The sequence below is a fragment of the Megalobrama amblycephala genome, linkage group LG14 (assembly GCF_018812025.1).
Source record: "Megalobrama amblycephala isolate DHTTF-2021 linkage group LG14, ASM1881202v1, whole genome shotgun sequence".
Taxonomy (NCBI): domain Eukaryota; kingdom Metazoa; phylum Chordata; class Actinopteri; order Cypriniformes; family Xenocyprididae; genus Megalobrama; species Megalobrama amblycephala.
In genome coordinates, this window is record NC_063057.1 from 15,825,678 (window position 1) to 15,850,460 (window position 24,783).

The window sequence follows — 24,783 nt, forward strand, 5'->3', positions numbered from 1 at the left end:
ATGGCGGATGCGGCGTTCTGATTGGTTAGATCGCTTGTCAATCAAACTCCCATTCACTCCCATTCAAACTACATTCAGCACTCGATTCGTAAGGTCTGATCGCGCTCTGACAGTGGCAGTGATGTCTAGCACTCATTGAAGTATATGCGCGAGACCTCACTGCCGTTGTCAGAGCGCGATCAGGCCTCACTAAGCGAGTGATGAACGGAGTTGGACATAGTGGTGTTTTAGAGGTAAAAAAATTATATAAATACTGTTCGGGTTCTCGCACAAACCGATCGTTTCGTGTCTTAGGACATCAATGTGTCGTCACGAGCCGCAGGGTTTAATTTGGACTTGTCTATGGAAGTGTTTTAGACTCTTATCGTTCGAGTTCCCGTCCACTCTTATTATAAGACTGACAGACGGCAGTGGTTGGAGTTAAAAATCATCATTTGTGTTCAACTGAAGAAACAAAGTCACCTACATCTTGGATGCCCTGGGGGTAAACAGATAAACATCAAATTTTCATTTTTGGGTGAACTATCCCTTTAACATGTTTCACAAGGACACATTAAAATAAAGTGTTACCCACAAAGCAACAGGATTTATGGTCGCAATGTAACGGAATTAGCGACAGATCTTTTCTTCCAATACAATCTCATTGCAATTTGTTATTTTATGTTTTGGCGAACTGGTGGCTAATTCATACGAATTCGTACATTCTCATTTGTACGTTTTTGTACGATCTGCTTACGTCCAAGTGATGGATATGTTTAGGGGTGAACCTTTATGTTTACATTTTTTTCTAATAATCGTACATTTTTGATTCACATAGCATGAATTCTTATAAAATCGCTGTGTTTTCATGTGAGACCAGGTTGTTTGTTCAGTATTGTGACGTACATTCGAATGAAAAGGATTAATGAAAAATAAAGCCTGTTTTTCATTGGAAGGGAAGATCAAGTTATGATATTTTAATTAAAATGATTTTTTTTTTTACATATTTCTATATGATTGAGAGCATGTGTTTCAGCCCAAAAGCAACTCATACATATGACATATGGATTATCATTTATTAACACAAGAGCAGAGCTGATACTCATGAATAAAATGTTTTAAACTTTATTTCAGCATTTTATTTCAGTTGTCTCAGTACTTCAGCAGCTTCTGTCAGACACAAGAAATAATCATTTTATAAGTTTGCTTGATTGAGCATCATTCATCATTTGTGCTAAAGAGGCGGGCCTCCATTTCTAAGGGGCGTGTCTATTACATACTGGGGCGGGGCTAGTGTCATAGGGGTGAGGCCTAGAACTACAGAAGAAAAGATTTAGCTTCCTACAATCAGATGTTCGTCATCCAGCTCTCCATGTTCAAGTCCCAACATCTGAAAAATGTTCTCCAGATAAAAGCTTATGTTGTGAAGAGCATTAAAACATTCATTTAGAGAACAAGACATGAAAGAAAAATCAAGCAGAACCTCTGGAGAAGGTGTGCAGTCACAGGCACTTGTAGAGGTCACTGTAAAGAGGAAAAACAAGGGCAGGAGAGAGCAAAGAACATTTTTGCCATTGTATTTCATAATAAGATACGCCCTTCTCTTTTAAAGCATAAACAAGAAAAGCCAACCAAACAAAAACTCTTCTGTTGAGCTGTTTTCCAACATTCATCTCCGTTTTGATTTTTCTTTGTGCAGAAATGCTGGTAATCAGATCAACAATGTGACAAAAAAACTGCTAAACATTCCAAGCTCAAATTGAGTGAATTACACACTATTAATCTCCTATTTTGACTGTTGCAGTGCAAACGTTCATCTAAAAAGACAAACATGGAATGACGCGGTGTATTTAGTTGCAAATACTGAACTGATATCTGCAAATCTCAACACATCTGTCCATATAGTAAGAGAAATCAAGTTGTGCAATGCAAATCCTGTAGTGTGTTCTTGAACATAAATAATTCCGAAAACGTTTTCCCATTTTTGAGACGCTATCATAAGAATGGATTGTAAAAATTTTGCCTACAACAATTCAATCGCACTTATTAACAAAAAAACATTCTTGTATATCACAATTACTATACATAAACACAAATTTATTAGTTGCTAATTTTTTTTTTTAGTTCTTGTTAAACAAAAGAGTTCAAAACAGTGCAAATTAACTTTTTAAGACATTCCTCCAAAGATATGACATTCAACATCACACACCCTGACAGTGTGTAAGACTGTCCTGGGGTTAAAGGTCAAGGGGGGAATGTGCTTATACACTGTGTATTAATAGTTAGAGAGTAGATAAAGTGATAAGAATGTGTGTTTATCACCCCTTTACACTTTTCCATGATAATTTTAAGGGGTGCATCTGCAGGCCTTGCCAACACAAAGAAATTAAGTGAAAGAAATAATAAAAACAGGAAGAGAGCAACAAAAAAATCAAGAGGAAATGTGAAATTCCACAGGCTGTCCGAAGAGTTTTCTCACTTGACTTTCTCTGATTTTGAAGCTTTGTGTGTACACTATAGTAAAGAACACTGTTCTTTAAGAGCAGATAAAGTCTGGTTCCCGTGTGAGGTGAGAGCTCCGTCACGGCACACATACCATTCTCCTCTCAGCTGCAGAGTTGGGAGTTTTTATGGCACCGGGCCCCTCCAAGCACTCTGCTGCCCCCCTGTGGCGAGTGTCTGTCCTGTATGCACACACGCATGCACTGCCACTAGCTGTTGCTGCCCCCGCTGGTGAGTTTGAGACTCTTCATTTGATGCTGGAGAGAGTCTTTCTCCATCTGGGCTTCTGCTAGCGCCATCTTGGCCTTGGACAGCTCCAGTTTCAAGCATTCATTCTCCTCCACGAGCAGCTGTGTGGATGGAAAAGATCATTAGCTTTATCAGCCTGGATGCTTTGCTTGACTGATAATTGATATTGTATAATTGATGTTAAAGGGATCATGTTTTTATCATTTTATTTTATTTTTTCCCTGAGGTCTACTTACATCAGTCAGGAGTTTTGAACCATTTTCTATACTCTCTTTGACCCTCAGAATTAAATCTGCTGTTTTTTTTGTTGTTTGGTTGGTTGTTTTTTTGCTGCTGTGCCTTTAAGACTTATGTAAACGCTCTCTTTATGTGCTAAGATCTTTATGTTAAGATAAGACTACAATGATCTGGCACCTTGTTAGAAATAAACATATTAGTTTTAGTATATTTTAGGGTAATGCTTCATTTTGATTGTCCACTTTAGACATTTTACTAGAATTAACTTTGCAACTACATGTCAACTAACTCTCATTCGATTATTAGCCGACTGTCTGTTTAATATCTGCTAACCCTTTATTTTGATGCTCCCCCAACAGATATTCTACTGACTATAAGTAACTTTGCAACTACATATCAGCTTATTCTACTTATTAACAGTTTACTACAGTCTGAAGGGCTTTTCACACTACGCTTAACCCCTAGTTATTGTCATTCTAAACACTGCTTTTAACCCTGGGTAAAGGATCGTTTCACACTTGATTTAGATGCAGGGTTAGTACCACTTCTTACCCGGGGTTACAAAACCCTGCTCCGAAACAGGGTTAGCACCACTTTTGCGCTGTTAACTCCACATTGCTGTGCCAAACTTGTACAGTGTGAAATGATGTGGTGTTAGAATGTAAAACTTGATGCTTAGCAAACGACAACCAATTGTGTGCCTTATATTCACGCGCTTTGGGCAGTCATGGAAACACCGCGTGATGTATAGACTGCGTATGATAGGAAAAATGTCAAAAAAGATAGAAAAAGCGACAAGTGGAGTGAAGAAGAGAAGAGAGAAAGTCATTATTACCTTTATATTTCGAAAAGTATGATATTACAGTCAGCAATGTGGACGCGCAACGATAGACACAGGCCACATACTGCGTTTGTCCAGTAAGACACCACAAATATGCAAATAAGGACTTTAACCCGGGGGTTTAGGAATGTGCAGTGTGAAGCGTGAATAAAGACAATCCAGAATTCCATTTACCCGGGGTTTAGAATGACCCAGGGTTAAATATTTCAAGTGTGAAAAGCCCTTGAGAGTTAGTTAACATGTAGTTACATAGTTACGTATTGTTAGTAGCCTGTCGAAATAAAGTGTAATATTTTGGTAATGTTGTAGAGCTGAAGTTGCTACACTTAACCAGGAACATACTTTTAACATTATCGACTGTACTTCCTCATTATTACCTCACTGTGACTGGGTGGGCCCCCCAAAATATGTGTAACTCCTAATAATATGTTAATATTACAGGCATCAGAAATCCAAATATTTCAGAACGAGACGTTTTTTTGCAGCCTACTTTCAATAAATTATCTTTTTGAACTAGGAATGTATTGTGTTGTGAAACTTGCAGTTTTTATAGTAGAGTATGTTTTCATAGCACATTGAATTCGTATTTTTCTAGGAGAAAATTTTATTTTCATAATAACACCTTTATCTTTATAAAACTTATATTTTTGATAAATTTCTAAGGCCTCAAAATTATCAACAAAAAACAACATGACTTCTATTGTCTGATTGATAGTTTATATATTTTTAGCAAGTAAAAGGCATATTGGTATAATTGTAGAAACACATTTATTTATGTTAATAAGACATTATTGGAAGATATAGAGCGAATGACATTTATATGCATTTTATGTAGGTAGTCTGTTACACTGTTATAAAGATCTCACTGACTTACACTTACACTGCAAGCTATCATAATTTCATATTAATTTTTGGTCACATAAATATCAGTAACTGCAACTTATTTTCAAATTTTGTTCAGTTTGGGCCACTAAATAAAATTTAGGTGTTTTTTTTTTTTTTTTATCCTTTTTGAGTATGAGCTCCATATTCTCTATTTGAACCAAAAAAGCCTGATGTATCAAATGTGATACTCAACAAAAGGTTTCATTTTTTGAAAAGTCAGATTTTTCTGACTATGATTTCATACGTCAGGCTTTAGAGGGTTAAATAGGCAAATCAAGACAAAACGGCAATCCTGCATCATGGTAAAAAGGCTTACAGACATACATTTATAAATAAATCTCAAAATAAAACATTCACATAAAGCTGCAATTTTACAAGTCCAGCTTTATGTGGATGTACACTGATGCATTAAATCATGCAAAACTGTTCAATCATTTACATATCACAAATTGTACCTTTTCTCTACTTGAGGGGGTGGGGCTTGTGGGTGACAGAGGTGCAGTCTGAGTGGCTTTCGGCTCACTGGCCACACCTACAGGAACTTCAGGGACAGAACTGAGCCTGCTGTCATTCACAGGCCCCGCCTTCTGAAGCTTTGGGTCCACGGCACGCTCAGCTGTCCGATGGGAGAGAGGGGGAGGGATGCATTTAGAACGTGCATTCCTGAGTTTTAATCATATTTCAATAAAGTTCAAAATGGAGGCAAACTTCAAAGTAAAAGAGAGAGTGCATGCAAGTGCCAGAGGGATTTAAAGGGGAGGAAGTGATGCTATAAGGAACAATTATAATTATAATTCAGGAGAGAAGAAGGAAGCAGGAAGAGATAAACAGGAAGTAAGGGACATGAATAACCTCCTCCAATGCTGAATGAGCCGTCGTCTTGACGATGGATAAGCAGATTATGAATATGTACGGCGATGGGCGTGGCCTCAGGCTCTGACGCTTTGTCACGGGGAACATCATCCTGATTTAAACACATATATTAGAACATACATGCTGGTTCTATTGAGGATACGGCAGACAAAAGCAAGACCTGATAGCATTATTCTAATCTCTTTAGACATTGCGATAATATTGTTATCGTTAATTCTTTCGGCCATGATAATAGTGTTGTGAAATCTGATATCCTGACAGACCTAATGTTCAGTGTCTAAACGTACCTTGAGGTTCACATGTGTATCTTTGATTGTGATCTCCATGGGAAGAACCTGGGAAGCGGTGTCATCCCCCAGGAAGAGGGCGAGGTTTCGCAGTGATGTCATGAGGAAGTCGGCACTGAAGGCCTGTAGGCGGCACTGCAGGAAGCCGTTCTGTTCGGCGAGAGGAGAGTGAACCGCAGCCCCCGGGCCGCTTTCCAGCCTCACCTGCACCTCTGGATTTAATAACACCGTGCTGGGGTCCGACCCTGACCCAGAGCCTGTGAGAAATAAATAAAAGTAGGAATGAAGTAATGTGCTGATGTCAAGTTTGCCAGAGTTTGCCATTTTTATGAAATGTGTCTAAAATATTTTGTTGGTTTAAAAGTTCTTAGTTTTGAGCCATAAAATGCTTCATTCACACTGACAAATGCGCCCTTCAAGTGAGGTTGGAAGGTTGTGAGGTTGTGATTTCCGAGCAAATGAATGACTGTTCGAGCAAATGAATGACAAAGTCATATTTACAAGTAAGAAACTCTGAATTCTAGCTTACACAAGCTGGAAACAAAGCATTTAGGTCCAGCCAGAGAATTTATTCTCATACAGTATAAAACATTTAGCTTGAATTAAAGCATTTAGGCCCAATAAAGCATTCAGGTCCAACTAAAGGCTGCCGAGATATCGTAAGGGACGGGTTGATGGCGGAAATCATATATTATACCAATAATCTTGAGTATATATACAGATCAGTAAGCAGGAAGCAAGCCTATAGTTAATTATAATGAATAATTTTGCACATTTTTATTTTTTATTTTACAAGCTGTATTTCAATCATTTTAAAAGCAGCAATGTACAAAACAGCATATACACAAAATGTGTATAATTAGTTTCAAGTTTCAGGGTGTATAAACAACTTGAAAATTGAATTTACCTCGGCATAGTCGAATAACAAGAGTTCAGTACATGGAAATGACATACAGTGAGTCTCAAAAATCATTGTTTCCTCCTTCTTATATAAATCTCATTTGTTTAAAAGACCTCCGAAGAACAGGCGAATCTCAACATAACACCGACTGTTACGTAATAGTCGGGATCATTAATATATACGCCCCCAATATTTGCATATGCCAGTCCATGTTCAAAGCATTAGACAAGGGCAGCCAGTATTAACGTCTGGATGTGCACAGCTGAATCATCAGACTAGGTAAGCAAGCAAGGACAACAGCGAAAAATGGCAGATGGAGCAATAATAACTGACATGATCCATGATATCATGATATTTTTAGTGATATTTGTAAATTGTCTTTCTAAATGTTTCATTAGCATGTTGCTAATGTACTGTTAAATGTGGTTATACTTACTATCGTTTATTACTGTACTCACGGAGACAAGACTGTCGTTATTTTCATTTTTTAAACACTTGCAGTCTGTATAATTCATAAACACATCTTCATTCTTTATAAATCTCTCCAACAGTGTATAATGTTAGCTTTAGCCACGGAGCACCATCAAACTCATTCAGAATCAAATGTAAACATCCAAATAAATACCATACTTACGCGATTAGACATGCTGCATGATGAACACTTTGTAAAGATCCATTTTGAAGGTTATATTAGCGGGGGGGGGGGCTTAGAGCGCGAGCAATTAAAGGGCCAGCAGCCTGAATCGGTGCATAGTTAATGATGCCCCAAAATAGGCAGTTAAAAAAATTATTTAAAAAAAAAATCTATGGGGTATTTTGAGCTGAAACTTCACAAACACATTCAGGGGACACCTTAGACTTACATTACATCTTGTAAAAAAACGTTCGATGGCACCTTTATTAATTTTGAATTCAGATGTAAACTTTGTTTAGGCTATTTTCATGTTGTTTTAAACTTGAATGAGTGACATGTAAGTGAAAATGTTTTCCCACTTATTCTATTATTATATCCTACTTGAAACATAAATATTTTATTTGAGTTTTACATTTTTATTAGCTCAATTAATACAAAGCTTCTGCGAAGAAAAACTTGCTTTGAGGCAAAACGAACGAACAAGTTCAAACAAGATGAACATTTAAGGCATAATACAGAGTCATACCACTTACTACATGGTTTTTCATAATATCAAATAATTACAGGGACATGAAATATTGATTTTTGAGATACAACCGTTTTAAAATCGTATTCATAACCGTTTATTAACTTATAATCCATTAAAGCGTACACAACAATTTTCCTAGCAAGAAGATGAATATTGCAGTACTAATAATAGTGAAGTCCTCTGATTTCATTTTCAATACAATCGATAACTGTACCAGAGACTCAAGACTGCACCAGCTGCATTTGTATGAAACAAGACAGAGCAAGTTTGCAGTGTGATACAAATGACACACGAAAGAAGCGCTGGCTTCAGATACACGGATGAGAGGACTGTTATATAGGGTCTCGGATTGTGACTGACCCATCAGAATCAAACATTTCAGAGTGTGTTGTAATAAGACGAATTCGAAGACATAAGCCTAACAGGTGCATTTGAAGGCAGCAAGAGATTTCAGGTTGATAGTAAGTGTTCCTGCTGCCGGACACCCTGACACGTCACTTCACATTTGCATAACATTAAACTTTTCTTAACTAAACAGTTCCTGATGCTCTTATTGAAAATGAATGATTCCAGGTCTCTTTGTCGCTGCAGATCACTGTCAGTGTGAACGCCATTACAAAAAACGCAGACAATAATGAAGATCCACATAATGAAAACATCATCTATTCCATGTTTCTCCATGCAATGCAATGAGCCTTGGAACTACACACTACACATGTGTACACAGTCATGCAGGAGGCCAAGGAATCACTAATGAGTGGAAGTCAAGGGCCCGCTGCACAGGCTGTGGAACCAGACGGAAAAGCAGGACACGGGAGACAGCCACCGGTCTAAAAATAGACAAATCCAAAACATTGAAACGCTGCATTTAAATTATGCATTGAATCCAAAATGTCAGCGCAACAATGCCTGTGGTAATGAATAGAAGTCTCATTGAAATTCATGAAATTTCCTACAGCAGAGGGCAGAAAGGAGACATCAAATGATATCGAAGCTGTGCAGTTCAGCGGTCCCAGGAGGTCTCGTGGCAGAGGAGTTCACGGTATCTACTATACTTCTCTGTCTGATCTATATTGAATTCATGTACCTCCTTTTGAGAACCGGCAGCTCTGAAACTAAGACTGCATTAACATCCTCACCTCCTCTGCCCAGAATACAGAGAAATATACCCCTAACGCAAATGCTTATTCAGCAGAAGTGTTAAATAAGACATAACAGAGTAATAAGACATGGGGAGAGAGGAACAGGTCCCTTACAAAAATAGTACTGTGGTGGTACAATGGTAAGATGATTGCAGCAGATGGTACTAACATAGTACATTGGTAATGGTACCACATTTATATACTGTGGTATATGCGGTACACCAAAGTACTTTAAAGAACACTATGGTACACGTTAGGGCTGCACGATATATCGCATGAGATTGTCACGCGCATTTCGTCAGTAAAGCCGGTTCCCTGATTACCGCTAAATCGCCATCACCTGCTATCAAATGGAGCGGCATTTAATAGACAGAACCGTAGATCACTGAAAAGCCACGCAATATCGCGTTCATTATCGAAGGCGATTCATCTGTGATATGAACGCGATATTGCGTGGCTTTTTAGTGACGTACGGGTTTGTCTATTAAATGGCGCTCCATTTGAAAGCAGGTGATGGCGATTTAGCGGTAATCAGGGAACCAGCTTTACTGACGAAATGCGCGTGAGAATCTCATGCGATATATCGTGCAGCCCTAGTACACGTCCAAAAACATGGTCCCTTTGTAAGTCCCAAAATCACAAAAAATACATGCATTAAAATGTGGGATGTCATACTATAAGTTTTTTTTTTTTACAATCAGGAATTTCAAACTATTCATTTGTGCATATTTTTATTTTTATTTATTATAATAGAATGTAAATTATAACAAATATTATTTGACTTATTCATAATTAAATAATTAAAATTATCTAAAGGGATAGCTCACTAAAAATTTAAATTTTGTCATCACTTATGGCTCGATTCCACAAAGCAGTAAGGTACGGTATAGTACAGTACGCAATTATTTCCATTTTGATTTCCATTTCAGTTGTGAATGGTACCAAAATACCTAACTTTACCACTTTTTTGGGACCGTTCTGTTGGGGTACCTATCACAGTAGTCCAGTACCTACAGGGTGGAGCTACACTCACTGCAGAATGTTGATTGGTTGACAGAGAATCGTCACTTGCGCGGGCTACAACACAAGCGGCAGCATTTTTTAAATATACAGTTGAAACACAATACTGTTGCAACACAATGTCGGTGCACAGAAATATACCATTGTACATGCAAAGAAGCAAGAACAAGATCTGCTGTATGTCCTCCATTTACTGTGTTGCTTTCTTGCCGTCGATTGCTACTTTCCGGCATACACGCCATAAGTAAGGGTACTGTTGGCGATGGAAACGCAAGCCGGGTCAGGGTTTACCGTCCCGAATCGTACTGTACTGTACTGTACCGCTTGGTGGAAATGAGCCATTACTCATCCTCAAGTTGTTCCAAACCTGTATGAGTTTCTTTCTTCTGTTGAACACAAAAGAAGATATTTTAAAGAATGTTGGTAACCAAACAGTTGACAGTAGCTATCGACTTTCATAGTATTTTTTTCCTACTATGGAAGTCAATGGCTTCCATCAACTGTCTGGTTACCAACATTTTAATTTTTTGGTGAACTATCCCTTTAATTATTGTGTGCATGTAAGTTATAAGTAAGGTATAATTTATGTATGTAAAATTTGCATAAAGTTTGATATTTTTTGCTCTAAGACAAAAAGAGTTGCGCGTCATGTTTGCGATACCAAATGTTCATTTCTTCAATGTCCTCTGTGAAAATAGTGGAGTTAGAAAGGCTCAGACTATCACTACAAAGGATAGAAGTGATCATTCCTGTCATTCCTAGCTGAACATTTTAATTAATCTTTCAACAGTTGCTTGAATAAAACAAGCAAACGCAGCACTTTCCCTCTGACGTGGAGATCTTGAAGAACAGCAAAAATGCTGCAAGAGGAAAGTGAATGAGTGAGAATAACTGAAAATAGAGAACATGGGAGCATGTGAGAGAAAGATACAGAGAAACTGACTGAAAAACAGAGGCTAGCAGAATCAGTCAAGAGAAACTGAGCATGGAAAAGCCTAAAGATTAATCCTTGGAGAGGAAAGCGGCTCTGAAACAGCCTAGATAGACGAGAGTGAGGTTGTGTGTGTTTATGTGTGTACAAAGTCTCCTGAACCAGCAGTTCTGGTACTGCAGAACCCAGTGGTCTGTGACAGCAGAGAAATGACAACACAAAACCAGAGCAGCTAAAGAGAGAGAGAGAGAGAGAGAGAGAGGATGAAAGAGAAGAGCTGGGACCAGTGGGCGAGAAAAATGTCCTATTACAATTCACACAACACACAAACTATACTGCTTCAAATTAGTTGCGTCTCTACAACAACCCTTTTAATGCACAGATACTAGAAGCACTAAAGCTAAATATTAGATATTAATATTAAAGAAGCTTAACACAACCACTATAAGCCAACAACACACTGGTTGTGTAACAAATCCACCACTCACAATAAAGAGAATTACTGTCGGACTAAATCAAATGTTAGTACAAATATGGTTTATATTATTAAAAATTCATTAGGGGTCATTTTTTGAGAACTATGATAGTTTCTATGACAGATACTTATCCTATTTTTTTTTTTTTTTTTGCATTCTAGATTTAATCCAATTAGTCGACTAATCCACCAACTAGTCGTTTATAAAAATATGCACAATCACTACACTAACATTCAAAAATTTGGGGTCAGGTCAGTCATTTTGTTTTAAAGAAATGAATACTCTTATTCAGCAAGGATGCATTAAAGGTGCACTCTGTAAATTTTATTGATCTATTGACAGAAATGCAATATAATATACATAAATATGGTTTTAGTGGTGTATAAAGACCTTACATAATGAACAGTTACGTTTTTATCACCTTAGAATGAGCCATTTCTATCTACATACACTGCGGGTCCCCTTACATGTTTGTGCCGGCATGTTTCTACAGTAGCCCTAAACGGACAAACTGTTCTACAGATCACATTTGCTTGACTGGCTACTCTCTGCTGTCTCAGACAATGACATCTTTGTCCTGTGTTGGCCACCGTAGCTTTTCTATATTGCAACTCGCAACCTCACCGCTAGATACCACTAAAATTTACACACTGCACCTTTAAATTGATCAGAAGTGACAGTAATGACATTTATAATGTTACAAAAGATTTCTACTTCTGATTTAAAAAAAGGAAAAAAGAATAAATTCCATTTTAAAAACAGAAAAGAGTTATTTTAAATTGTCAAAACATTTGACAATATTACCATTCATCAAATCATCAAATAAATGCAGCCTTGGTGAGTATAAGCGACCTGTCAAAGACAAAAAAAATCTAACCGACCCCAAACTGTAGTGTATGATGTGTTCAAACCAAACACAAAAAGTGCTGAGAGAGTGATCACACAACACACACAACTCGTGCAAATTCACAGACAGCATCTAAACTGACAAATGTGTCGTGCGCACAAACACACACACTATGTAAGTAAACATATGAAGATACACACTTAAAGTACCTTCACCACTCTGAGCGACTGATGCTGAAGACACTAAACCTGAAGAAACGCAAACAGCAAGTGTTTATCAGGTGTAGCATTGACACATGTGCACACACAAACACAGGTGTCAAACTCGGTCTTACCCAGGCTGCGGTTGCTAAGATACTGCCGCAAACTGACGTTGCCGAGCTGATTGGGTCGGATCCGCCCCACCTCCAGAGCTACTGCTGTATCATCACCCTTCAGATCCAGAGAACAGCAGACCGAGTGAACCTTCAAAACCAATACCGACACCTGCAATACAGGTATTATATACATTGATACAGATTACTAATACTGTAGATGCATCATCAATCAGAGGATGTACTTACAATCTCATTATTTTCTTTCAGGATAACAAAAAAAGTTAACTTGGGAAAAGAGGAATGAAAGGAGAGAGGAAATTACAAGGTCTTTTGTGGGTTCGTCTATGCTCTGTGAGGCAGCGCTCATGGCGTCAGGTGACTGGGTCTCATCTGCCTCCTGCGCGAGACTCACATTAGCCCCTTCTGTGGAAATCTGCTCATTTAGAACCTCTTTAAAGCCAGAGATCGATACGTCATCTGTAACAAAACACGCTTAGAATGGGGCGAGAGAGTCTAACTGCATATACAGTAAAATATAAAGTAAAAATTATAATTTTCCCATCACGATGTTTAGCTTGTGCTAAATGGTAAATCTGAATGAATTTCTGGTTATGAAGAAATCATATTGCTCCATCAATGGAACAAACCTATAGATGTTGCAATACTGCCCCCTTGTGGTCACAAACATAATACGGCTCTGGCATAACAGAATACACATCAGTAAAACATGATGTTCTTGAATGCATGTACCTCTCTCCAGCAGGCTGTAGCTGTCACAGTCCTCTAGTGAGTAGCTGTCTATGGAGAGATCATCCAGAGACTGTAGTGAAGGGCTTTTCTTCATGTTCTTAAAGGACACTGAAAAACTTGACTGTGACTTGCCCTGCATCAAACGACCACTGCAGAGTACATTCAGAAAAAGTAGGAAAAGTGAGTACAGTGAGCGCATGTCAGTACTTATATAAAAGATACTAAGAAGAAAAAAAAAAAAACACCAAAAATGATACAAAAAAGTTTGATAGAATGTACAAAACATTTCGGCCAAAATCAAAACACCAGTAAGAAACAGAGTCGGCAAACTCTGCACACGTCCACGGATCTACAGTACACACAACACAAGGGACAAGCTAGTGTGAAATGATCACAATACCAATACCACGGTTTTGTCCACAAACATTCACGCACACACAGATGGGCACAGATTCCTACAGAGGGTGTCTTACATGTTGGACATGGAATATAAGGAGGTAGACCTGCTGTGCGTGGAGGTTAAGAGGTCAGAGACCACTGATAAACTGCCTTTCCTTCAGAAGAGAGATTGAACAAACACACACACACACACACCCAGAAGTCACATTCAGAGCAAGGAAACAGTTGTATATTGGGTTTTACTCCCAAATACACACACATACTCTCATAACATTCAAATACATTCAGTTATAAAACAAAGCTACAAAACTCATAATCCCGTTTTGAAGACCAGATTCAATTCTATGCCGAATACAGCGTCTCAAAGGCTGATGATCTTAAACATGCCTCTAATCTTAACTTCACTGAGCCTTTAAAACTGATTAGCCCGTCAGGCCCAAAGCGTGGCACCTTAAATATATTGTACACTGCAGTATGGGCCCTGTCCCACTTGATGTAAATACTTGCAGTCTTGTGGCCTTCATATTTAGAGTCTGTAAAGGTAAAGGTTAGAACAGGGATGAGAAACTCTGCACTTCAGGGTCCACTTTCCTGCAGAGTTTAGATCCAACACTAATCAAACACCTGAAAAATCCAGTGCTCGACAAAGTACACAAATCAAGTACTTGAGCAAAAGTACGAGGGTGGAATTGGGGTATAATTATTTTGAATTGTGAAGTAGCCAGCTCAAGTTAATAAGGTAGATTATGCATACACTTAATATGTATTGATCTCCAAATAAGAAAACGCTTCATTTTATTACTCACTCTGACCGGATCATTTGAATCAGGGAGTTGTTGACTCGTGAACAGATGCAATTGGATCAGTCCAATTCATGAATGAATCGTTCAGTTCGATTTGTGTTAAAACGATTTAACAGGTTAATTGAAAAGGATCAGCTCGTTCACGAATTAGACACCATTCACACGTCTTGGAGCGGGTAAGAATTTCTTCAGTTCAACATAACAAGGAACGCCATGTTTTTATGAAATGTAGTGGAGTAAAAAGTATGATATTATGCTTTGGAATGTAGTGAAGTAAAAGGATAAAGTACAGATACTTGGAAAAATCTACTTAAGTACAATAACGAAGTAAAAACCCTTAGTTATTGTCCACCACTGGAAAAACCTAACCAAAGTCTTCAGGATTACTTAAAAATTACATGCAGGTGTGTTTGAACTCTGCAGGACGGTGGACATGGAGGGCCAGAGTTGCCCACCTCCAGGTTAGATAGTAACCCTCACACTGTGCATTTGCTGCTGCCAAGGGGTAAGTTTAAGGGTAGGTTTAGGGCAGGGGTGCCCTGCTCCTGGAGGGATACCTTCCAGCAGAGTTTAGCTCCAACTTGTTCCTGCACAACTGCCTGGAAGTTTCTAGTAATCCGGAAGAACATGATCAGCAGGGTTGGAACTGAAGTTTGCAGAAAGGTATTTCTCTATGAGCAGGGTTGCCTACCCCGTCTGTGTAGCCAACAAGACCGTATGTTGTCCCATTTGTGTTTTTAAAGATGATCACAACCACCCCCTTTGTGCCTGTGATGCACCCTTAAATGAAGGCTGCACTTTCCTCAACTATTCAATAGTCACCAACATTAGTGCGACACTAAGGTGGACAAGGGACAGGGCCATGCAACTCTACTTCCATTATCAATTTTCAAAAACCAAGCAGGAAAGAATGGGTAGTTGTGTTCTAAATATACAAATGCTGCAATACCTGGACATGGACTGAGGCAGCCTGCCTCCCTGACTCTTGTCGTTCCACTCCCTGGAAGAAGTGTCAGAGACTCCCGCAGTTCCACCGTGTGAGGTTTCACTCTGTTGCCCTTTGGTTTCAGTTCTGCTGCCCTCTCCATCAAGAGATCCTTCAATCAATTCCTTCTCCTCACAGGGCACCTTTCCTCCAGATGCCACGCTACTCATCTCATCCATAGAAGCCTTTCTCAGAGCAGGAGATGGGGATGTGGATGGAAGGAGAGGAGATACGTTGAGCCCATGTGTATCTGCAAAGAGGAGCTGATCTGCATTTGGAGTAGCCTCTCCTGCAGCCGAGGGTCTCTCGTGTTCCTCGCCCACCTCACTCCCAGCTTCAAGAGTGGTCCTGCTTTCTGAGGGGGAGACATCAGAGTCCAGGGGGCTGGTGCTTAAATCTGGTTGGGGAATAGGCTTTAAGAGTAGTGCAACTTCTGCACTTTTCATGAGCACGCCCACGCAGACGCTGAAGGGTTGTGTGGGACCCTGGAGCTTGGAGCCGTACTGCTCCAGATCTTGCTGTAAAGTGCGCTGCAGAGATTTCACAGCATGTTGCAGTCTGAGCAGGAACATATACTGCCCATGGCTCACCTGAGCACTCAGGTGCTTCTGAACGTGCACTAGCATCTGCAAGTCTACTTCGTTGGATGAGGACGAGGAAGCAAGGGAAAGAGACGAAGAGGAGTCACTGAATAGGCCATCTAGAGACTGTGGTTTGTGGAGACCATTGCTTGGCATGTTGCTTAGACATGCATCAGTGCTGTAGTACTCCTTAAGAAGCTTTTTCCTCTGCAGACGATTGGCAATCTCTGCTGACTCACTGCGAGGCAACAGGCCCGACCCTACGCCTGCTCTGAGCCTCTCGTGGTGCTGGGTGTATCGGGCAGGGTGGCATACCCAAAGAGTCAGAGGGAAAGAGTCCACGCAAGGTGTCGGACGACCTCGCCCACTGCGTGAGCCCTCATAGTCCACCCAGAACTGAGAGAAGTGCAGAGCCCATAAGTCAGTGGCTGCTGGTGTTTTGAGGGCATTGGTGGAGAGAGATGGTGGAGCGAGGCCCCGGTACACATCATGAACACGCGTATCCTGCTCATGAGCATGCCGTTGGAAGGCCGAATGCAGCACAGAGAAGGAGTTTTGGGCACGAGGAAAGGAGGAAGAGAGGGAGGTGAAGAAGGGTTGCTCCTGGAAGGCCTGCAAAAGGGCTTCCAGACTGGACCGAGTGCATCCAGAAGAGTGACGTGTGTTAGTGGCTACCATCTCAGAGGTCTGCACTGACAGAGAGCGAGGCTGGCCAGGCTGAGCCTTCTCCTGGTCTGCAGGGACCACCAGCTACAAACATTAAAACACAATTATATATTAAAATGCAGTTTGAGACAGACACTGCAACCCACATTTCACTGGAAGTATGCAAACGTAATTGAATTTCTACCTTCAGCATGAGTCCGTCCACTCTGATATCTACATGTTCGTCAGGTTTCTGAGAGTCATTGAGTTTGTACAGCTCCATAAATTGTTCTAGGCTCTGACGAAGGTCTAGTGCAAACAGATTGAGCCAAACCAGACTGCGCGAGTCAAGCACCAGCTGTAGCGCGTTCAACTGCACATACAGGTTGGGACAAGGGACTGCAGGGAGAGTTTATTCATGTTAATTCAGAGAATGCTTGAGTTGAACTGATATTAAGTGAATATTCTGATTTTGTTTTGTTAATGATAAATGTTGGTCTTCTGTCTTACTGGGATAGTCTTTGCCATCTGGGAAGTAGTACTCTGTGAATTCGGCATGGATTGCCGGCATCTCTTGGGGGAGATAGAGGGTTTTCTTATTGCAGGATATCATGCTTTGAGGACTGGAGCGTGGCTGGTCTGCTGTAGACACCTTCAACATTGCGGAACAAACAACTTTTAAAAAGGTTTTAACACAGTCTCACATTTTGAGCATTCAAGCCATGTTGCAGGTTTGATGTCAATGATGAAATTACTGGTTATCACATGTTTATTAAGTTTATATCAAACATGGCGGCACATGGTGTCACACCATATTTGAATGTGAATTGAGCTGAGAACAAATGACATTAAACAGCTATTGCAGAAGTTTTTCAGTGAACACATTTCTGTTTTCTGATTTGGACTATAGCATGCAACTCATGTGGGAAACTTTTACAATACTTTTGCATCTATGCTTTTTATGAATGAGCATGCAGATTGCAGAAAATCTGTTGTATGCGTGTGTTTATCCACACAAACCTGATAGATGCTGAAATCTGCCATCCGTAGCACAATTGAGCTGGACATGAGTTGGGTTCTTGGTGCAGATGGAGGCGAGAAGGAAGTGCTGGAGCTGGTGGAGATCTTTCCTGTGGGAAACACAATCTCAAATTTCACAATCACAGTGGACCATCTGCACAAACCGCAGCCATGTGTTTGTGTGGCACCTCAAACGCACACCAGAGAGGTACCTGTCTCCAGACACCAGCAGCAGTTGGCCGTAGGGGAGAGCGGCCACAAACCATCTGGGCCTGAGTCCAGCTCCCTAACCATTATCCCTTCACCCTGCGCCTCTAAGACAATCGACTGACGGACTGGGGACACAGAACCCATTACGCAAAAAAACCTCTCAAACTAGGACAGGTGTTAGCTGCTATCAGGACACACTTAATCACCACTTCAAAACACACTCTAAGGACGTTATTAAAACCATAATCACAATATGCTCATAAGCATTAGCCGTACTGCGCTACTGAGTGAAAAACTGTACACTTTAGCTAAAGGCACTTATACAAAGACTCTGCTACACTCTCAGAGGCCACAAGGAAAACTTTGAACTAGGGCTGCACAATGTATCGCACGATATGAAAAATAACATTGAGATCGCGCTTAAACGCGATTCTTAGTGCAATTATGAAATCGCAAAAGTTGTCACTAAATAATGAACATTTGAAAAAGCAACATGTGTCAAACATCTTTCCAGACATGAGAAGCATTTATTAACATCATGTCCAACAAAAGACAACATTTAATAACATGTTTTTACTCCAAACTCACTTCATAACGACAGTTGAGCATCCTTCTGTGAGATGATGTGGCTTCTTACACAGAATAAGGCAGTCGTGTGTTTATTAGTCATGTTTAATCAAAGTATTTCAATCTTCTGTTTATTCAGCTACAGTGATAGTATGATGCCCATAGGGATTTCCTGGAACGACACGTTAACTACTTCTGCGGCAGGGCATATTTGGAGTTTCTGCATAAGAGCGCCCTCTGGCTTTCAGATGAAGAAGCATTTACTACTGATCACAGAGCCGTACAGCTCTGACAAAGTGTGCATAAAATAATCGCAGCGATAAAATTTTCAATAAATTGCGATATATCGTGCAGCCCTACTTTGAACATAACTGCAACCCATAACTGTGTGATCGGTGTCATCTGAAAGTGCCCTACAGTCTTTGTGAAGAGCCCTTAAAATAAAGTGTCACAAATTCTATATTAATAGTGTTTGGATGGGCAAATGTCCAGATTTATGCATCTATAAAGAACAGTTGTTAATGAAATAACCAGTGTCCAGATCACATTTAAACCAAAAATCCCCCTTCCCAAAAAATAAATAAAAATAAAATAAAATAAAATAAATAAATAAAAAGTATGATAAAATAAAGTTTGCAATTTTTGTATTATTTTCATGACAAATACACATTTCATTTCCAATAGTGATTCTCATTACAACAAAACTATTATTTAATGAATAACTAAAAAATTGACATAATATATCTACTATAACATATTGATATAAATCTACTAATGATAATACTATAATGATAATATAATGTAGTACAAATCTACTACTAATATACTTCTGTAATACTTTTTTGTATTACAGTAATATGGGAAAAGTTGTTAAATTGTCATGAAAATAATGTCACAATGCAAAAAAATATTTATGGTCCGAAAATACTTTATTTATTTTGACTTTTGGGTCAAACATGATCCAGACATAGAACAGTTTGCATAAAACTGACCCATTTTCTGTTTTTAAGTTACAGTGAACCAATAAATGTGTGTCAATGGGCAGGACATTCTCACCGTGCTGAGGGGAGCCCTGCGACTGGCCACTGACTACGTTTTTGAGCATATCCACATTAGACTTAAACTCCTCCAGGAGAGAACGGGCCCAGGTCTCACGAGACTTTGTGGCCTCACTGTAATGCATCCAATGCAAACAGCCCTCACCTGAGAGAAAGAAAGACATTATCTTTAATAATCTGAACATCTTCCTGTTCAACAGGTTATTAAACAGGCTAGTAAATCTATTTGGTTTGAGGAGTTTACCAGCTTTGTGGAAGGGGTAATAGTCTACAGTGATAGAACTGAAGGACAACTGCATTGCGCCACCATCTAATCTCTTATTAATTCCTGCAGAGGGAAAAAAGACACACATTTCAGCATAACACCACTAAACTCACACACTTTGATATTAACAATATTAAGTGTGGGTATGCGGTACCTCTGTCCTTGGCATTGGTGTCGTCACAAATATGCAGGTCCAAGTGTGTGATTTGGAGGTGGTGTGAGGTCTCACGAACATCATAGGAGTTAAACAGCCGTTCCATGGAAGCGTTCTGATCTGCTGTGGCTGAAGCCTGCTGTGCGCGCACCTGCTGGGCTGAGGGGGGTGCCGTTGTTACCTAAAAACACCAACAGATTTGAAATATACTGTACACTAAAGACATTCAAACAAAGACATTTACAACATTTGACACATTACCCACTGCAAATCTAGTTATAACCAGTAGGGGGCACCAAAATATTACTCGGACAATAGAAGCAAAAATAAAATAAAATAAAATTTTAAAAAAAGAGTCTGAAACAGGTGGTGTGGTTGATTGGGGAAGGGACAAGGAAGTGCCTTAAAACACACACCTGCGTGGTGTCAGGGGCCATAGTCTTCCTCTGTGCAGCTGATTTCTCCATGGCTTCACTGAGAGACTTTGCATACTGCACCATGGCCTTGAGCTGGGAGTCTGTCAGCACCCACAGCAGGTCATCCAGGATCAGAATTAGCTTTGATGCAACAACATTACAGTCTTTCATCTGGAAAACAAATGAACATACAGCCATGGCATAAGTAATGTGCAAATTTAAATTCGTAATTTCTTCATCAGAAAACAGAAACACATACAGTGGGATCTATACTAATATTATATATACATATACACACACATATACATATATATATATATATATATATATATATATATATATATACACACACACATATACATATATACATATATATATATATATATATATATATATATATACACATATACACTGTGCAAAAGTCCTAGGCCACCATTAGATGTTGTTTTAGCAATGGTATAATGACCAGAGGTGGGTAGAGTATCCAAAAACTGTACTCAAGTAAAAGTACAAGTACTTACAGAAATATTTACTCAAAGTAAAAGTGAAAGTAATAATCCTAATAGTTACTTGAGTAAGAGTAAAAAAGTATCCAATAAAAATCTTACTCAAGTAGCTCGTTACTAGTTACTTTTATTATATATATATATATATATATATATATATATATATATATATATATATATATATATATATATATATATATATATATATATATATATATATATATATATATATATATATACACACACAATAGCATGTTATTATTTAATGTTTATTATTTAAATAGATATATGCCCATAAAAACGGTAAAGAAATACTACATACTTTTGTTATAGCGACGTAATAATCTGTTTGGTTGTAAAATGTCGGCTATTGGCTGTATCATGAAGTAAAATCAAATGAAATCGATAGGCCTACCGGTGGAATTGTTCACAGACAGCATACGCAGCTCAACTAATAAAGGTCTTCATCGCTGGCAAACAATTGGATGCATTTGCAGATTTGCTTTTAATTGACTGTAGGTCCACTGCCACTTCATCCGCTCCGAGTGAGAAACCGCTTCAGACGATTCAGCGCGTGCAGGAACTGAACAAATCATTCAAACTGATTCGCGAATCAATTTAGACAGCTTTACTAACTTGTTTGATCTAGTCTTTGAACAGAATCGACTCAAAAGAGCGATCATTTGTGAATGGGGCATCGTTCATGAAAAAAGAGACAGCGCGCATGGAATAAACTACGCATTTCTTAACATTTACAGTATTGAATTAAAATAAAGTAACGAGAGGAACGTTGCCCATTGTAGCGAAGTAAAAGTACAGATTTTTCATTACAAATGTACTCAAGTTAAAGTAAAAGTACCCACATTTTAATCTACTCTAAAAAGTACAAATTTTCCAAAAAACTACTCAAGTACATGTAACGAAGTAAATGTACTTCGTTACTACCCACCTCTGATAATGACCATATATAATTATTTATAAGTATCTTTATTAGAATATAACCTTCTGGAAATTTGTATGCAGTATTAAAAAACAGAATTAAAAAAAAGGCTAAAGTTTCATGTATTTCGTGACCTCCCCTTACATTTGAGCAATAGCAGGAACCTGGCTCTCTTAAACCTAAATGGAATGGAAAAGGACTGGAAGGCCAAGAAAACTTTCAAAATATTATGAGAAATGACTCACATTTTCTTCTTTGAGAAACTGGAAGAAGTCCAGGGGCCGTATTCACAAAACATTTTATCTTACCACTTAGAGTTCTCCTAAATAGCAGTAAAAGTCTTAGCTAAGAGTTTTCTCTTAACACCTATTCACAAAGCTGCTGAGACAAACTTTTACTAAGGAATAGACTGAAGTCTTAAGCTAAGAGTAAGGGCAGGGTTGACCTCGTTGCTATGGAGTATACACACAGTGATTGGCTGATGGGGGAGGAGTCAGCGATTTAATCATAGAAATACTGTAGAATAAGGTGTCATGTTTCCATATTAAAATAAAGGTTTTAAAATACAAATGTTGCCCTATTCAAATATATATTTTTAATAAAAATGTTGCCATATTCAAATAAAGGTTTTAAAATGTAGGCTAAGTGTCACTAATTAAACTATATACAGTTAATTGTGGACCGCCTCTTGGATGTCTGCATCTCAAGAGAATGCAGAATTCAAGCGACAAATTATGTTTTATAAACAAAGTTTGGGAGAAACACATTCGAACGGTCTTTCTAATCAGCTCGAGAGGAGGAATATATACACAGACGAGAGCCGACTCGCCTATAGTTACTTAGACAAGTTTTCTGCATCCCTCCGCCACCCCATCCCTCACTCTCGGCTGGGGATATGGGGAGAATTTTGGGTTTGGGCTAAATTCCAAGCTCAGAGCCCTCAATCCCCTTGGACAGTACACCAAATACGCTTATTAATTTTTTTTTTACTCTATTCAATCATTTGTAAACGTGAACTCATGAAAACCACTGCCACATGTAATCGGACAATATTTATTTATTTGTTAAAGATTTATTTTTGGCGCCTCATCGTAGATTCAAATCTATAAATCAAAATGTATTGCATTTATGAAAAAAAAGTTGAGCACCTAAGGCACTATCGCTATTGCCTCAATGGTGTTCAGTGTCTTTGGATGGATTAGGGCTGTTTGTGATTTGGTCTTAGTGATTTATGAGTCCTCTTGACTACTCCTAATGTTTCACAGACTTAGGAGCTAGTTTTAGCGCTAAAATGCTTTGCGAAATACTCTTAGAGCAAAAATTTAGGACTCCTAAACTTAGGACTGACACGCCCATTATTTTTAAGAGTTTCTCCTAAATCGGCAGTTTATCCTTAAGATGTTTTTTGAATACGGCCCCAGGAGGTCACAACAAATACTGATTTTTGCCTAATGAAGCCCTTTTGTTCTGTTCTGTTTTTTTTTTGTTTGTTTGTTTTTTTACATTTTGTGTACATATTTCCTGTATTTTCTGTTTGTATCATAATAAAGACCAAAAAATAAATGGATGGTCATTAAAACACTGCTAAAACAACAAAGCTGATGGTGGCCTAAGACGTTTGCACAGTACTGTATAAATACATATAAAATTTAAACTACATTTTAAATTACAAATTATTTTTTATAAAGATTTTTTAAAGATTTTGCAGAATCTTAAATGTGTCTTTTTATTATTTATTTCATAATGTTTTATTTTTTCTTATTAAAAAAAAAAAAAAAAAAAAAAAAAAAAAATAATATATATATATATATATATATATATATATATATATATATATATATATATATATATATATATATATATATTTTTTTTTTTTTTTTATATATATATATATATATAAAAACCTGGATTTTGTTTTTAAAAAGGATTTTAAAACCCAGATTTTCTGTGCTCCAAAACCCAGCTGAATTTGATTTAATTGTACAAAATTTGAACGTATTAATTTAACATGTTTGGTTTGTGTTTGCTTGAGTGTGTAGCTGAATGCTACCAAAATAAAACCCTCTAATCAGCTGCCAATATTGAGACTACCAACAGAGAAACGGATCCCGGCTGCCCGCAGAGCTCAGAGCTGAACCGTAGAAGAATGAGTGCTACACACACACTCTCATAAATACACACGCTAGAACATAGTGATACAAAAATTGACAAAGTTTGGATTTAATTCTGTAAATTTTTATACCTATGTTACTGTTTGAGGGTTTGTAACAAAGGTATGCGTGTATCCTTACCCTCCTCTTTAAAGTGACTCTGATCCTTGATTGGTTGGTGATGAGGCGTATGGGGGCTCTGAGGACCTCATGTTCTGTGTTCTGGATGGCATCTGCTTCAATCCTGATCATCTGCCAGCTCACTTCCTTAAAAGTTAGGATCTAGAATGCATCATAGGGTTAGCATAGAAACACATGCCTCATGACCTCAACAAAACCCAGAGAGATTTATGTTGTCACCTCTCCACGTGTGGGGTCCAGGATGCGCGTGTATCGCAGGTCACCAGTGGTCCAGCTGGTGTTAACGCTGTATACCTGGAGCTGCGAGAGCTCGAAGGAGGCATTAAAGGCTTTGGCGCTGATACGGATCACTATGGAGTTCACAGAGAGTGAGATGCCCTCCACCACTTTCTCCGCAAAACCATATTCACTGATGAAAAGAGAATAAGATTACAAAAACAACCCCACAAATAAATATACAGACTTGCTACTGCAAATACATTTATAGACATGCTGCTGTTGCAAATTAAAACATACATGAAATAATCCCCTTAAAAGATCTATA

General features: G+C 38.6%; 1 protein-coding gene across 5 annotated transcripts in view; it reads right to left on the minus strand.

Annotated features, from left to right (window-relative positions):
- Positions 1-1,088: 1,088 nt before the first annotated feature.
- The window catches only part of uhrf1bp1l (UHRF1 binding protein 1-like), a 42,030-nt gene continuing 18,335 nt past the window's right edge, over positions 1,089-24,783 (minus strand). Inside the window, exons 5-23 of one of the 5 annotated variants that reach the window (XM_048154627.1) lie at positions 24,459-24,648; positions 24,240-24,380; positions 20,503-20,673; positions 20,087-20,267; positions 19,912-19,995; positions 19,666-19,812; positions 17,833-17,942; positions 17,323-17,464; positions 17,018-17,211; positions 15,551-16,917; positions 13,873-13,953; positions 13,400-13,548; positions 12,972-13,126; positions 12,668-12,818; positions 12,543-12,581; positions 5,854-6,110; positions 5,546-5,657; positions 5,149-5,309; positions 1,089-2,831 (exon numbers count right to left, since the gene is read on the minus strand). In XM_048154627.1, the coding sequence (XP_048010584.1) occupies positions 2,691-2,831; positions 5,149-5,309; positions 5,546-5,657; positions 5,854-6,110; positions 12,543-12,581; positions 12,668-12,818; positions 12,972-13,126; positions 13,400-13,548; positions 13,873-13,953; positions 15,551-16,917; positions 17,018-17,211; positions 17,323-17,464; positions 17,833-17,942; positions 19,666-19,812; positions 19,912-19,995; positions 20,087-20,267; positions 20,503-20,673; positions 24,240-24,380; positions 24,459-24,648 (3,973 nt within the window). In that variant the 3' untranslated portion in view covers positions 1,089-2,690. Of the gene's footprint in view, positions 2,832-5,148; positions 5,310-5,545; positions 5,658-5,853; positions 6,111-12,533; positions 12,582-12,667; positions 12,819-12,971; positions 13,127-13,399; positions 13,549-13,872; positions 13,954-15,550; positions 16,918-17,017; positions 17,212-17,322; positions 17,465-17,832; positions 17,943-19,665; positions 19,813-19,911; positions 19,996-20,086; positions 20,268-20,502; positions 20,674-24,239; positions 24,381-24,458; positions 24,649-24,783 lie in introns of all 5 variants that reach the window. The other 4 variants (XM_048154626.1, XM_048154631.1, XM_048154630.1 and 1 more) reach the window with 4 other exon arrangements.